The 13,056-nt window shown below is 37.2% G+C and overlaps 3 protein-coding genes across 4 annotated transcripts in view; all 3 read left to right on the top strand.

Annotated features, from left to right (window-relative positions):
- Positions 1 to 52: 52 nt before the first annotated feature.
- LOC110043410 (histamine H2 receptor-like) lies at positions 53 to 3,678 on the top strand. Its single transcript, XM_089290217.1, has one exon. It carries the CDS (start codon positions 1,227 to 1,229, stop codon positions 2,280 to 2,282), a length of 1,056 nt encoding a protein of 351 aa, XP_089146343.1. The 5' UTR covers positions 53 to 1,226; the 3' UTR covers positions 2,283 to 3,678.
- A 131-nt stretch (positions 3,679 to 3,809) lies between these two features.
- LOC110043398 (histamine H2 receptor-like) lies at positions 3,810 to 7,011 on the top strand. Its single transcript, XM_020748854.2, has one exon. The coding sequence runs from the start codon at positions 4,770 to 4,772 to the stop codon at positions 5,865 to 5,867; it is 1,098 nt and encodes a 365-aa protein (XP_020604513.1). The 5' UTR covers positions 3,810 to 4,769; the 3' UTR covers positions 5,868 to 7,011.
- Positions 7,012 to 8,549: 1,538 nt separating this feature from the next.
- The window catches only part of LOC110043369 (3'-5' exoribonuclease HELZ2-like), a 46,632-nt gene continuing 42,125 nt past the window's right edge, over positions 8,550 to 13,056 (top strand). For both annotated transcript variants that reach the window (XM_089290216.1, XM_089290214.1), the window contains exons 1-2: positions 8,550 to 8,887; positions 10,251 to 10,419. The gene's annotated coding sequence lies outside the window, so the exon portion shown is untranslated. The remainder of the gene's footprint in view (positions 8,888 to 10,250; positions 10,420 to 13,056) is intronic.

Below are 13,056 nucleotides of genomic sequence, written 5' to 3'. Positions count from 1 at the left end.
TAAACTGTCCCACCTCGACGTTTTTTCTCGAGGTAAAGATACTTTTTTCGGTTTTCGTGAAGCATTAATAAGATTACATTGTTTGAAATTTCAACCAGCTTGTTTAACGCTACAGTGTGTTGCTTTTCAGTGTATTGTTGTTGGAACACTGCTCGGCTCATTTAAATTCAAAACCGCGTTTCCTTCTTTTCGCTGCATTTACTTCGCAAACATTGTAATGGTTCATAATATTTATTCTAGGCACGAATTGAGGTTTGGGGAATTGTAATGACTTCTAAAAGTATTATTTCATATCCTTTTTTTCTTGTTAATCCAGGAAATTTCTAGTTAGAATATTCATTATTTTCCCTCGCACACATCCTCCCCGCAAGAAGGATGATTATCTTTCTGGTCTCACTATTCAGTGTTAAAAGAAAAACAAACAGAACCAAAAGACTGCTTGACAGATTGCAAGTGCATCTTTAAAAAATGACAACTTCGCCAATGGTTTCAGTGTTTTCTCGTTGTCCAAAATGTTTAGAGGCGTTTTACTTTGCTTGGTAACCCAGTCTTTACAAATTGCAAACCACGTAAAAGTGCTTAATGGTAATACAATAGCCCCGAAAGAAGACGTAAAACTCTTTAACCTTTACATTTTTTAGTAGCAATCACTTTGTCTGAGATGCAAATGATTTTTTTTTCTCAGTCCGATGAAAATCGTTGCGCAAACGTTTGGTGGCGGACCCTCGTAATTTCTCGGATGATCAGCGATGTAATGGTCATCGCCTGCCTGGTATATTTCAATACTTCCTAATTCATGGCTGTTAACTGAACACTAGGGAACGAAGGAAGCATCACGTTGTCATTTTACAGAAGTGATATAATTAACGTTGCAAAATGCATATTTCAGAAAGTTAAAAGCTTGGTCCAGGTGAAAACACAGTCAGAATCCTGAAAAGCGAGCATTAGGAGTTCTTAGGACCATACGCCTGTTGTGTTTGTTATGTTTTGTTTACCGCTTTGTCAGCTACATGGTAAGCGTCAGCGATTATAAGTGGTCTTACGGTGTTCAGCTGGAACAGTATTTATTCTTTTTATCACTCTTCTTCGTGCGCCGGCGCGTTTCATGACGCACATCTACATAAGATACTGTTTAAAGATTGTCGATATTGTTTCCATCGGTCACTCTTACTATCCGCCGGCGGCAACAGGAGGTTGTCATCTCTCGCCAATCTTTTCATTTTAATATGGTGAACTTATCAAGGCATATGGACAAGGACGCACTAGATGATCTGGACGATAAGCAAGAGGAGACAATTCTCGGCTTCAGTCCAGAATTCGATACGTTTCCAATTGTCCTAGCAGTTTTTATCGCGATGTTCAACTCACTTGTTCTGTTTCTCACTACAAGGGTTCGATCTCTTCGAACGGTAACGAACTTAATCCTTGGCAGCTTGGCGTTTTCAGACTTGCTTAGTGGTGTACTTGGAATACCTTTCTACTTGGCTTGCTCTGCAATTCAAGAGAGAGTGGTTTGCGGGATCACTCAGATGCTCACGAGGTTCTTCTCGATTTCGATTGTTCTGCACCTCTTTCTAGTTTCTGTCGATCGCCATGTCGCTGTTATCCACGCCATACGCTATAGCTCTTTGATTACGAAGCGAAGGATACTTTCCTTACTTCTCTCGGTGTGGTTAACCGCCGTATTTGTCTCCCTGATTCAACTCTCATGGATAGGCCTCGACATGAATGTTAACGAAGGTATCGAGGAGAAAACCGCAAGAATAATAATCATATATGATATATTTTGTATCATCTTATTCTTCTTGGTACCACTTATAACAATGATCTTTTGCTACATCACAATATTTCTTGTTTTGAGAAAACAGCTGCGAGTAATCGAGCAAAACAACACGCCGTCTTTTAGGAAGAACGTACGACGATCCAGTGCGCGCGAAAGGCGCGCCGCAGTAATTTTCGTGATCATGATAAGCATTTATATTTTCTGCTGGCTTCCTTATTTTCTGCTTGGCCTGTTCCATCTGATTGGGAATGACTTTTTCACGTTACCAATCTCAGTTGAATACACGCTGTTCTACTATCCTAAATTTTTGAACTCTCTTTTAAACCCACTGCTTTACGTAATCTGCAAGCACGACTTCCGGCAGGCCTTTCGTGTAATCAGAAGAAAAACAAATAAGGGCTCATCGTTGAGTCTGCAAAAAACCTATGGAAAAGGATCTCAGCGGGGACAAAATAGGGAAAGTCATTATTTAGAACACTTACCATCAAATCGTGCCTAACTTCTTTAGCGAATTGTGTTGACATTGCCAACCAATAAATGAAAGTCATTTAAGAACTTTAACCCTGTTTAAAACGGGAAGTTTTTAATCCTGGTCCACCAAGAGTGGTCGGAGTCCATCCTTCCCTCCGTAAACCTCATGAAAATGTAAGCAATGATAGTGAAACGTACAAGGTACCGTGTACATAGTACGTTCAAAATATGTGACATAAGATGAGGACGCCTTGAATCCACCATCTTGTTTCTTTTTTTTTAATTATTATTATTACAAGACGTCAGGAAACCACCAAAATTGGTCCAACCTAAGCAAAGTCAATAAACCAGTGCTAACAACTCCTAAACATGTGAAGACAGCTGCATTAAAAGTTAAATTTTCTCAAAGGAAATAGATACAATTCCAAGTTTGGGAAATCGTGTCTGTGAAAATACGATTGCTGTACAGGAAGCACGCGGATCAGATTAGGCTGTAATTCTGCCGTATTCCAGCTAATTGACTTTAAGTTGATCTTTCTGACTTTATAACTCTATTTTCTGGTTATTGATGCACGAATCCTATTAAGGTTTTTTTTAAACAGCAATTTGTTTTAGTCCCTTTGTCAAACATGCATCCCACATACGTACTTTGTCGTTAATCATTTGCGGTCTTCCTTGTCAACGTAGAAGGGTCAACCGCCTGATGCGTGATGCATGACATTGAAATTTTGTATTATAGATCATATCAGACAGAGACTTTCAAATAAGGAGACAGTTGTGTCTACGTTTAAAATGAGTTTCATTTTATTTTAAGGAAATGTTTCCTAATTGCGGTTTCTCTTTGAAATCTTATAAAAAAAGTGTCTAAGATATCCTTGTACAATGTGAAAGAGAAGAAGTGAAAGAGGAAATAGATCTTTCACAGGTCCCAGTTTTAATCGCTTTTTTCTTTTGTATTGATATATAATTAATTTGCATTAACATTTTTTTTTCTAATGTTTTATTGCTGATAATCATATTTTGTTGATTATCTTTTACAGTATGTAGTTAACAAACGTCTTCGATTCTGATTTTTTAAGAGCATTAGATTTAAACCCAAGTTGTACTCCTTAAAATGGCCTTTGTGTTTCTTTGTAAACAGTGCATAAGCACAAAAATGTGAAAGTGAGTATAAAAACTTGACAATTGTAACACGAACGAATATAAGTGACTGTCAGTAGTGGCTTTACCCAATGAAAAATTGTTGTCAAATTTAAACGTGCTCAGAATACATGAGGCCGGAGTTATGGGAGACACGTGAATACGATTTAGGGAACAAGAGAGTTAGGTTTGAGATCAACACAAGCTTTTATTTATATTTTCTTTCTTCAATTATTTTAATTTTACTAAATGATTTGAAATAAAAAAAAAAGTACTTCTCAGCACACAGCAGCTGATTCGTGATTAATAGTTACTACTCGCGATGTTTTGAAAGCTCACAAATTGCACCCGCCTAAAGGCTCGTGAAAGCATTCACTAAAGCACTCGTCCTGTGTAATCACGTACTCGAAGTTGGAGACTTCTATACTTATTGTGGCTAACCTATTATATTGTCAACTTTTCTCGGGCCCTTAGGGTCTAAGCATGGCTTATACGTAGGATCTATATAAAAAATCTTGTCTTATCTAATTCATTATTTTAATAGTGCTCGTTTCGACAGTAACTTCTGACTGTACTTGAAAATAGCTATGATGACATTTGACTTGTGTTGATGGTTATCTCAATATCTTTGTGTGTTAATTATACAATCGCCCTTAGGAGGCGGGTGGTAATATTGTGGCAAGTGCATAATTATATAAGCAGACTCGGTACCAAACTTGGTAACATGATTGTTACACCGTGAAACCACAATAATCAGTTTTTCAGAATGAAAAAAAAAAAAAGCAATTTTGGCATACGATGGACATTTTCGGGTTAACAATTTCCGGCCTCTGTAATCACCTATAATTGTCATCGTCTTTGACATAATTATTCTAGGTCATATTTAAAATTATCAATAGGAAGAGAACAATAATACAGAACTGGGCAACTGTTTTGTTGCACAGCGTAGATAATATCATGTATTCCAATTTGGCCTGGATAGAGGTCCCGCGTGAAAAGGCTGAAAACCCGCCAGTGCTGATGTAGCTTCCTCTCTAAACAATGTAGTATATGTTATTTACTTATTTATCTATCACATATAATTGCTTTTTTCGAGATGGCAGTCCACCAAGACCGAAAAAAAAAAAAAAACAGTTGTATACAAACTCTTAAAACTGACAGCTGTTAGATGCTAAATTTTCATCAGTTTTTAGTTTTATTTATGCCTCCATTTCTCGCGAGGCTCATGCATACTTTGTTCCTGCAGCGTGTTTGATGACGCACATCGACTGTCTTTCGTTTGAATGCTTTATTCGCCATTAATTTGTTTTCATAAGTAACTATCGCTATCAACAGTTCACTATCAGCACAAATGTGAGGACGAATTTTTTTTAGTATGGATAACTCGACAAGTAATCTTCAAAACGACCTGCTGAAAGGTATGGACGATGAAGAACAGAATATCCTTGGCTTCAGCCCAGAATTCGATACGTTTCCGTTACTCCTTGTCATTTTCACCGCAGCGTTGAATTCCCTTATCTTGTTTCTCACTGTAAAAGTGAAGTCTCTTCGAACGGTAACGAACTTAATCTTAGGGAGCTTGGCGTTTTCAGACTTGCTCAGTGGTGTACTTGGAATACCTTTGTATTTGGCTTGCTCTGCAATTCAAAAGACCGCGGTTTGCGGCATCACCCAGATGCTGACGAGATTCTTCTCGATTTCTATTGTTCTTCACCTCCTTCTAGTTTCCGTCGATCGCCATGTCGCTGTTGTTCACGCCATTCGCTATCGCTCCTTGGTTACGAAGCGAAGGATACTCTCATTACTTCTCTCAGTGTGGTTAACCGCCATCTTTGTCGCCCTGATTCAACTCTCATGGCTTGGTCTCGATGTAAATGTTAACGAAGACAGCGACGAGAAAACCGCAAGAATAAACATCATATATGACATATTTTGCATCATCTTGTTCTTCTTGGTACCACTTATAACAATGATATTCTGCTACACGACAATATTTCTTGCTTTGAGACAACAGCTGCGAGCAATCAAGAAGAACAACGTGGGCCTGTGTGTTAAACTGGAACAGCGGCGTTCCCACTCTCGTGAAAGACGCGCGGCCATAATTTTCCTGAGTATGATCGTTGTTTATATAATTTGCTGGCTTCCTTATTTCCTTCTTGACCTGCAGCACCAGTTTGGGAATGATTTCTTCTCGTTACCTGTCTCCGTTGAATACGCAGTGTTTTATTATCCTAAGTTTTTGAACTCTGTTTTGGATCCTATTCTTTACGTATATCGCAAGCACGACTTCCGGCAAACCATCCGAGCAATGATAGGAAGATCTGGAGCTTCACGCGACGAAGGACCATCGTTAAGTCTTCGAAATACTTATGGAATTACGGAAAAATATTCGTCCAAGTCACGCATTAGTGACGGGAAAAGAGGAAAGCTCAAAATTCATGAAAGTTATCTAGCCGAGCCGCCTAAGGCATAATACAGACCTTTACGCCACACCTACTGAGGAAAAATAAATGACGGAGACCGTCGTGTTTTCGAATGGGAAATTCGAGAAAATTTGAAGTCAACAACTTATCATAAATAATCTAAGAATGATTTTATTTTTCAGAATTTTCAAGGGAAATTGAATAGCAAACTGTGGTAAATTGTGTTGCCTGCTTTCAAGAAACTAAAACACATCTTTGTCTGTATTTTAATGAACTGTGGTTTTGCTTCATTTGCTGACTACGTTGAAAGAATTTTCTTACTGTAATGAACAAATTTTGTGCTCTTACTTTGTTTATCATCACATACTATGAATTGACGTTTGCAGCGAACTTATCTATTCTGCGGCGATCAAGATTGGGTAGATTAATGAAGAACCCAACTCACCAATACGAAATTTATCTTTCACTCCATTTATATGGACTTATTAAATGCATGATATGGTGAGGTAAAACGCGACAGGGGAACAAATGATCAAGTTTCATCGCATAGAATTTGTTAGACTAAAGGTCTAATATAATGACTGCTGATCAGACTTTTGAATGGACTTCTGAAAGGATTTCTGAACAGACTTTTGAACAGATTTCTGAACGTATTTCTGAACAGACTTATGAACGAACATCTGAAAAAACTTAAAACTTATCTTTTTGGGTCAGCGCTGAATTACTCTTTCGTTCACTGACGCACATATAAAATGTTTCCTAAGACGCAGGTGTTTCAGACCATATTGTCAGGCTTCATAAATCTTGACAATCGTCAAGGCGTATGTTTCTCCCTAAATGTTGGCCTTGTTATGGCGACTCTATCCTGATGGGTTTTTCTTATTTACTAAAAGGTCTGATACTAATCCAAGCGCCTCTTTGATCCTCCTTTCATTAACATGAAATATCACAAATGGGGAATAGTTACGTCTATCTAAAAGAAGCATTACGTCTATAGTTCATAAGCAGTGTCAATTTAAGATAGTCAGCTGATTAATTAAACACGGCCTTAAAAGGAAAAGAAGGTTCCTACGGTAGCTGTCGATCTGATGATGTTCTTGTCATTACTGGATTGCCAGACGGCAGTGTCTTAAGAGCTCAGTTTATTGCATTGTTATTGGCTTCAAGTTTTCGAATAAAGTAAACTATAAAGTAGTTAGACCTGAGACAATTCAATTTTAAAAGAAAATCTGTGTAGATTTTTTTAGGATTAAGTTAAAGTCAACACTGGGTCACACGAAAGAACTAGGAGTACTGCTACTGGATGAGTTGCTGCAGTTATGACAATACAGCGTAAACTGTCTTCAGCCCAACTGTCTCATAGCTCTCGGCGTTTATCTCCGGTTTCTGTAGCAAGAAGTGGCTAGGGGTATCTGTTACTCCTCTTGGATGAGGTGCTATTCTATCGCAGGTTTCTCTCCAGCATTAGCACGTCCGATCTGAATTGAAGGCGAAGAGAACTGTGGTGAATATTTACTGAGATGAAGTAAAAGTAAATATTAACCATTATCATTCATGCATTTTTTCGTCCTGGCCGAGAGATCACCATGTGACCTGCAAATAACTGCCTACAAATAATGATCCGCTCATTCGTAATACCGACTAAATGTGTTTTTGCTGCAAATAATATTCTGCTCATGCGTAATTTTAACCACGTTCTTGTCAGAAAAATGACAGATCGCTTCCCTGAGTTGTCAGAGAGTGTTCTAAATATGAATGCAAACGTGGTGATCGAATGATAAAACAATTATTGAACTCGGTTATCGCAAAATATCATGATTTGTCAGTGTTCCGCAACCAAGGGCGACAGTAGTCATTTTGAAAATTCCTTATACTTTAAAATTGATATCCGGTTCCTGGACTTGATTCGAGCTCGAGTGATGTCTTCCGATTAAATAAAAATTTAACGCAACACCTGTCCGTCATGTTTACTTGCCAAGATAGCAAAGGTTTATTCAACACTTGTGGAAAGGCGTAATATTCCAGCTGTTTCTCAACGTCATTTGACATTTCCATAGCAACCACAGTTTAACATCTAGAATAATCTTCCTTCCCGTTTTATTGAGTAGCATCGTAGTATTACTGCCGGTTTACAATCTGTTATATTCTTGGATTTATTTTCGATAAATTTGCGTCATATCTGGACCTTCTGAGAAAATATTACAATTCAAGATGGCGGACCCAAGATGGTGGTCATATAAGGCGTCAAAACGGTTGATTCCTGCAGAGTAAGCTAATTAACTGTTACATGCAAAGTAATTTAACATATGTTTTACGACGAAACTGTGACCTAAGGGGCATCCACCCACAATTCCCCCCCTTTTTTTATCAGGATGGGTTAATTATTTATTTGTTCGTTTGTTTTAGAGAATATTATGCGTAAATTTCCATTGCCTCTGCTTCACTGTCTTCACACATCTGTGAAAAAGTTACCTCCAGTTGTTTGAGTGAACGACGTAAAATAATGTGTATAGATTTACACTTGAATTGTGTGACATACTTAGCACTCGCTTAACTTATAATTCCCTGTGTAATCATGAAGCTGTAAACGGTAAAAACTCGGATGCACTTGAATATTCATAAAATTTTCGAGACAAAGTCAGAACAAAACAGCGTGAAAGACCGCATATTGAGTGAAATAAAGTAAAGCTGGATTTGTGTAGAATGTCAAAGACAGAATGTAGCTGGATTTATTGACAGAAAACGTTGGGTTTTTTTTTTTTTTTTAATTCCTTTCGATGTTATACACTACTTTATGAGTAGTATGATGTGTTTCATTGGCTGTGTGTGTGCCCAGCTGCCTATTCAATATATGTTCATGCTCAACATGCGTAACTTATGGGTCAGCGGAAGGACAAAGACAAATACCTAGTTTTCCGAGGAAATCGAACTTTTTCAGACCCTTTGACTTCTAAAAATGTTTCCTACAGTACGTTTTAATGTCATTTGGTGAACATATGTCACTTATAATCGAATTATGATCATTTATCGGACTTTTAGCCAGCGGTGAAAGAAAACAAAAGAATACTGGGTGAGTAAATATCTTATAGACTTTTGTCTAGCGTCATGATAAAGTCTGGCTTAAACCACCTTCTTCAACATTTAATGTATCAAGAACGTTGAATAAGCAAAATCACAGAAAGTTTCGTTCATAATACTCTCAGTTGCACGTTCGGAATTTGTTTCAAAGTGTGTTTTAAAATGTGTTTCATCCGCGATCTCGTGATGAATCGAAGTGTCTCGAATTTCATACCGCCGGCAAAATCTTACATCTTAAAGCGGTATTTTCGCCTGTTTCCCTATATCAAACGTGTATCGCTAAATAATGTAGTTTTGCCTTATTCGGAACCAGATCTACTCATGACATTCTATCTAGAAGTCTAGTTATAGGAAGCCGTTGTCTTCTATGTATGTCCGACAACGACTACGTGACTTCGAGATAAACCCAGACACGCTTCGTTGCTGGGCCCTTGTTAAAATTCATAAACGCAACCTAGATATCATTAGATAAATTGAAAAAAGTGAGAGATAGGGGTTCCTTTCTTTAACGTCTGAAACTCCCTATATAATCATGGATTGATGGAGTTGGTGCTGGGTGACCGCAGAAAAACTACACATTTGACAATATTATGATAATTATATTTTTACTGGGTGTTACATAACGATGTCTACCCCGAAAGCAGAGCTGAAGTTCAGAAATTTCGAATTCGATTTCGACAGAGTAAATTATTCAAAACTGAATTGCTACTTTGGTGGCGGATTTTGCCATTTAATATATGTCATTTGGTTAAGAATTTCATCATTCAAGAAATGTGATATTTTCGTACAATCATGTTAAGTACAGGCATCCACAGCCGTCATCTTCTCGTGCACAAATGTATGCAAATCTAAAATGCGATTTCAAGTTTAACACTGTGACCTAAAATTACTCGTATTTGAGCCATTGCATCGTAACTTGTGCCCATTTTCTTTAGAGTTTTTTCTCTCATTTTTCAATTGTGAATATTGTACAATTTGTTAAAGCTATCGGAAGCTGAGTTCCCATTTGCAATATGACGAATTTTACCCCGAAAGCACGAATAGTGAATTATGAAATGTAACATACTGCATGTATATACGTCTGTCTGTGTTCCTAGCTCGCCGGTAATGTTTTCAGTATTACTTATCTTTTTTCTTCTTATTATTATTTTGTTTATTTTTTCCATATTTTATTTTGTTTTCGTACCCGGAAGTTTGTGGACCAAATAATTATATAACCTGTCATGTTGTCACGCTGTGCTGTTTTCCGCACTGCATTGATTAAAGGCAACTTGGCCGTCGTTGTTTGGGTTGCTGATTTGTTCACGAGACAAAACAAAGTCCTGAAAGTTTGTTATTGTCCAAATTCTCACCAGATATATTATCAGGTCGACCTGGATAACGCTTCGAAGTGTCTTCACCGTCGTTTTAAAGCAATTGACCAGTTGTGAGGCTTGGAAAATAGTGCCAACAAAAGAATATATACTTGTCCGAACACAATGGCGACGTGTTCGCTCATGATGGCAAGAATGATGTCGCTTTAAGGTAAGTCGACATCTTTCATAATATGTCACGGATAAAATATGTACGAAAATACACAAAAGTTGAAGGATGGCAGTTCAAAACGATAACTAGCGGCAGACAGATGGACAAATAAGTGAGGCCGGGATACACACACATTATCTACTTTGGGAAACGAACGACAACTTTCATTTAAATAAGGGCAAGTTCAGTTCAATGAGAGCGCATGAAAGCCGCATAAAGCGCAATAGAGTTGGATGTTTTAGTAGTCCAGCTGTTAAGGGACAAAATTGTTCGTTTCTTGATAAAAGCATCAAACTTGGCAGGGTTACTAAGCTCTATAAGACAAATATTTCCTGATATGGAGCCATGCCAAATTTTCTTCCAGAACCATGGAATGCGCATGTCAAAAATATGGCATACAAGGCCCTTACATGGAAACGAGGCTGATGCAAAATACCAATTTTTTTTGCCTTCTGGGACTACTTTGCCTAGTGTCTTGCTTTCTTAATACAACGACAAATTAACCATTGCCTATGAGTCTTAAATTATGTCACGTGATAGTCACGTGACCATTATGTTCAACTACAAGCAAAGCAATACGCACTGATGAAATCATTACCATTGTTAGAACTACCAAAGAAATCATTCAAACTCAGAATTAAAAACAAACTACTAAGTGTTCTCGAAGATGAAGATTCCTTCATTGAGGTTTGCAGGATCATTTGTAAATTAAAATGCCAGTAGCAGTAGTAAAAAAATACAACCAACAATCAAACAAACAAACAAAAAAAAATCTTATCTATTAAATCACATTCTTTTCCCAGTTTTTCTTTTTATTTTGTTCACTTTTTTTCTAACTTTCTATTTTTCTCTATTTATCATGGTAATAATAATAGTAATGAAAGTAATAATTATAATAGATCATTTGTAACTATTGATAGACTGGCCCGCCTAGACTAGCATAGCTATCCGCGGGCCAGTCCAACTGTAAAATCGTTTTATTAAGAAATAAAATGATGAGGAATGATGACGATTTTTTACATACCAATTTTATTATTTGCAATGTAGATTCTAATATCTAGACTAGGAAATTCAAACCTTGAATGTATGTTTTGTATGTGCCAAAAACGTAATATCAAAACTATGCATCAAATCGAGACTGAGATACAGAGTCAATTTATATAGGTTTGATTGACATGATTTTCTTGAGTTACTTGCTTACTGTGATTGAGACACCTTTTCTATTTCGCGTTTGAAACTTTTAAATATGCCGGAGTAGATCAGGTATGTCACAACACTAGCTGAACTTTTTGGTCTGAAGGAAACGTTTTGAAAAACAGCTTTTATTGCTGTAACGTTCCTAAGCCTGCTTTTAAAAACACTAGCTGAATGAAGGTTCTTTTAGTTGTAATTTCCACCACAACTGCACAAACCGGTACAGTCAAGATTAGCCTTCAAGCATATGTTAATTTTTTAAGAGAACAGGAATTTCCAATCACTTTGCTGTAGTATCTTTCAAAGGAAATGCAGAAAAAATGTAAATAGCATTAAAATGTAAAATACATCAATCCTGTCAATTTAGATAATGCAGCCTATGAATTTGTTTAGGTTGCTTTTAAAGTACGTTCTAAACTTAAATGAGAACTAAGGAAACTTGTAATACGACCTACTGGTTGGTATATTTTATGTCTGTGAGAAATGTTATTCAGTTTGTAATCTTTAATCTTTAATCATTATTTATATACGGTAAGAATAACATGTCTAGGATCCTAAACCTAAAATTCTAATCCTAATATCATATTAACTTACAACAACATTATGCTTATAAACCTGATTTCCGTGATTACAGGGTAGCCTGTTCCAAAGGGTTGCGCCGCTGTAACTAAAACTATTTTTCATGTAGTTAGTTCTCGGAGAGGGAACAACAAGTTTGTTAACCGAGTCCCTCAGAGCATAATTTGATTCATTTCGTGTTACAAATTTAGAAGTGAGATACTCGGGAACCAGACCGTTTAAAGATTTGAAAACCATTAGAACTTTCTGAATTTGACATTGAAATTGCAAGTCTTTCCAGCTGAGTTTGTGAAACAAGGGATCGACATCAGCGTCATAGCCCGATGAAGTTATTACTTGTAGTTTTTGTAGCCTGTTAGATAATGTTTTGCCACAATTACCCCAGACTAGGCTGCAGTAATCAAAGTGAGGTTGAGGTAGTGATGTTGCATTGCAGAGTAGGGTAGATTGAGGTTCAAATGACTCAAGGTGATTCCTTAGTATTGCATTGCGCATCCCTAAGTCATGAGCCCGTGCGCGTGCAAAACGTAAGAGATTTCCCTCAAACTAAGCTCGATAGCGAAATAAATGCTCCTTTTCTCTTAAACGAGCATGGTGACCCCCGATCTTTCTTCGGGTATTTGCTAAGAACAGTCTAATAAAGAACATATTTAAGGAAGAAAAAAAGTTTCATAGTAGAACATGATTTTTTTATAAAATAGCTCCATACTGGGTGTATTTTGGCCAAGGCGCGGACTTCAAGCTAACCACGGAACCATCCGAAAAAGTGCAATATTCCCACAACCAGGCAATCAAAAACGGCTTAAATAAAGCAATACTGCTTATGTGAATGAAAGAAGCTTTACTTTCAGCATAAAATTTTGT

Source organism: Orbicella faveolata, unplaced genomic scaffold, assembly GCF_042242905.1.
Source record: "Orbicella faveolata isolate gen_17 unplaced genomic scaffold, um_ofav_v1 contig_2, whole genome shotgun sequence".
NCBI lineage: Eukaryota > Metazoa > Cnidaria > Anthozoa > Scleractinia > Merulinidae > Orbicella > Orbicella faveolata.
The sequence above is the reverse complement of the archived record's forward strand: the minus strand, read 5'-3'. Positions and strand labels throughout refer to the sequence as shown.

Coding starts and splice junctions, on each gene's coding strand:
- LOC110043410 (XM_089290217.1), top strand. CDS start 1,227: ATGGTGAACTTATCAAGGCATATGGACAAGGACGCACTAGATGATCTG.
- LOC110043398 (XM_020748854.2), top strand. CDS start 4,770: ATGGATAACTCGACAAGTAATCTTCAAAACGACCTGCTGAAAGGTATG.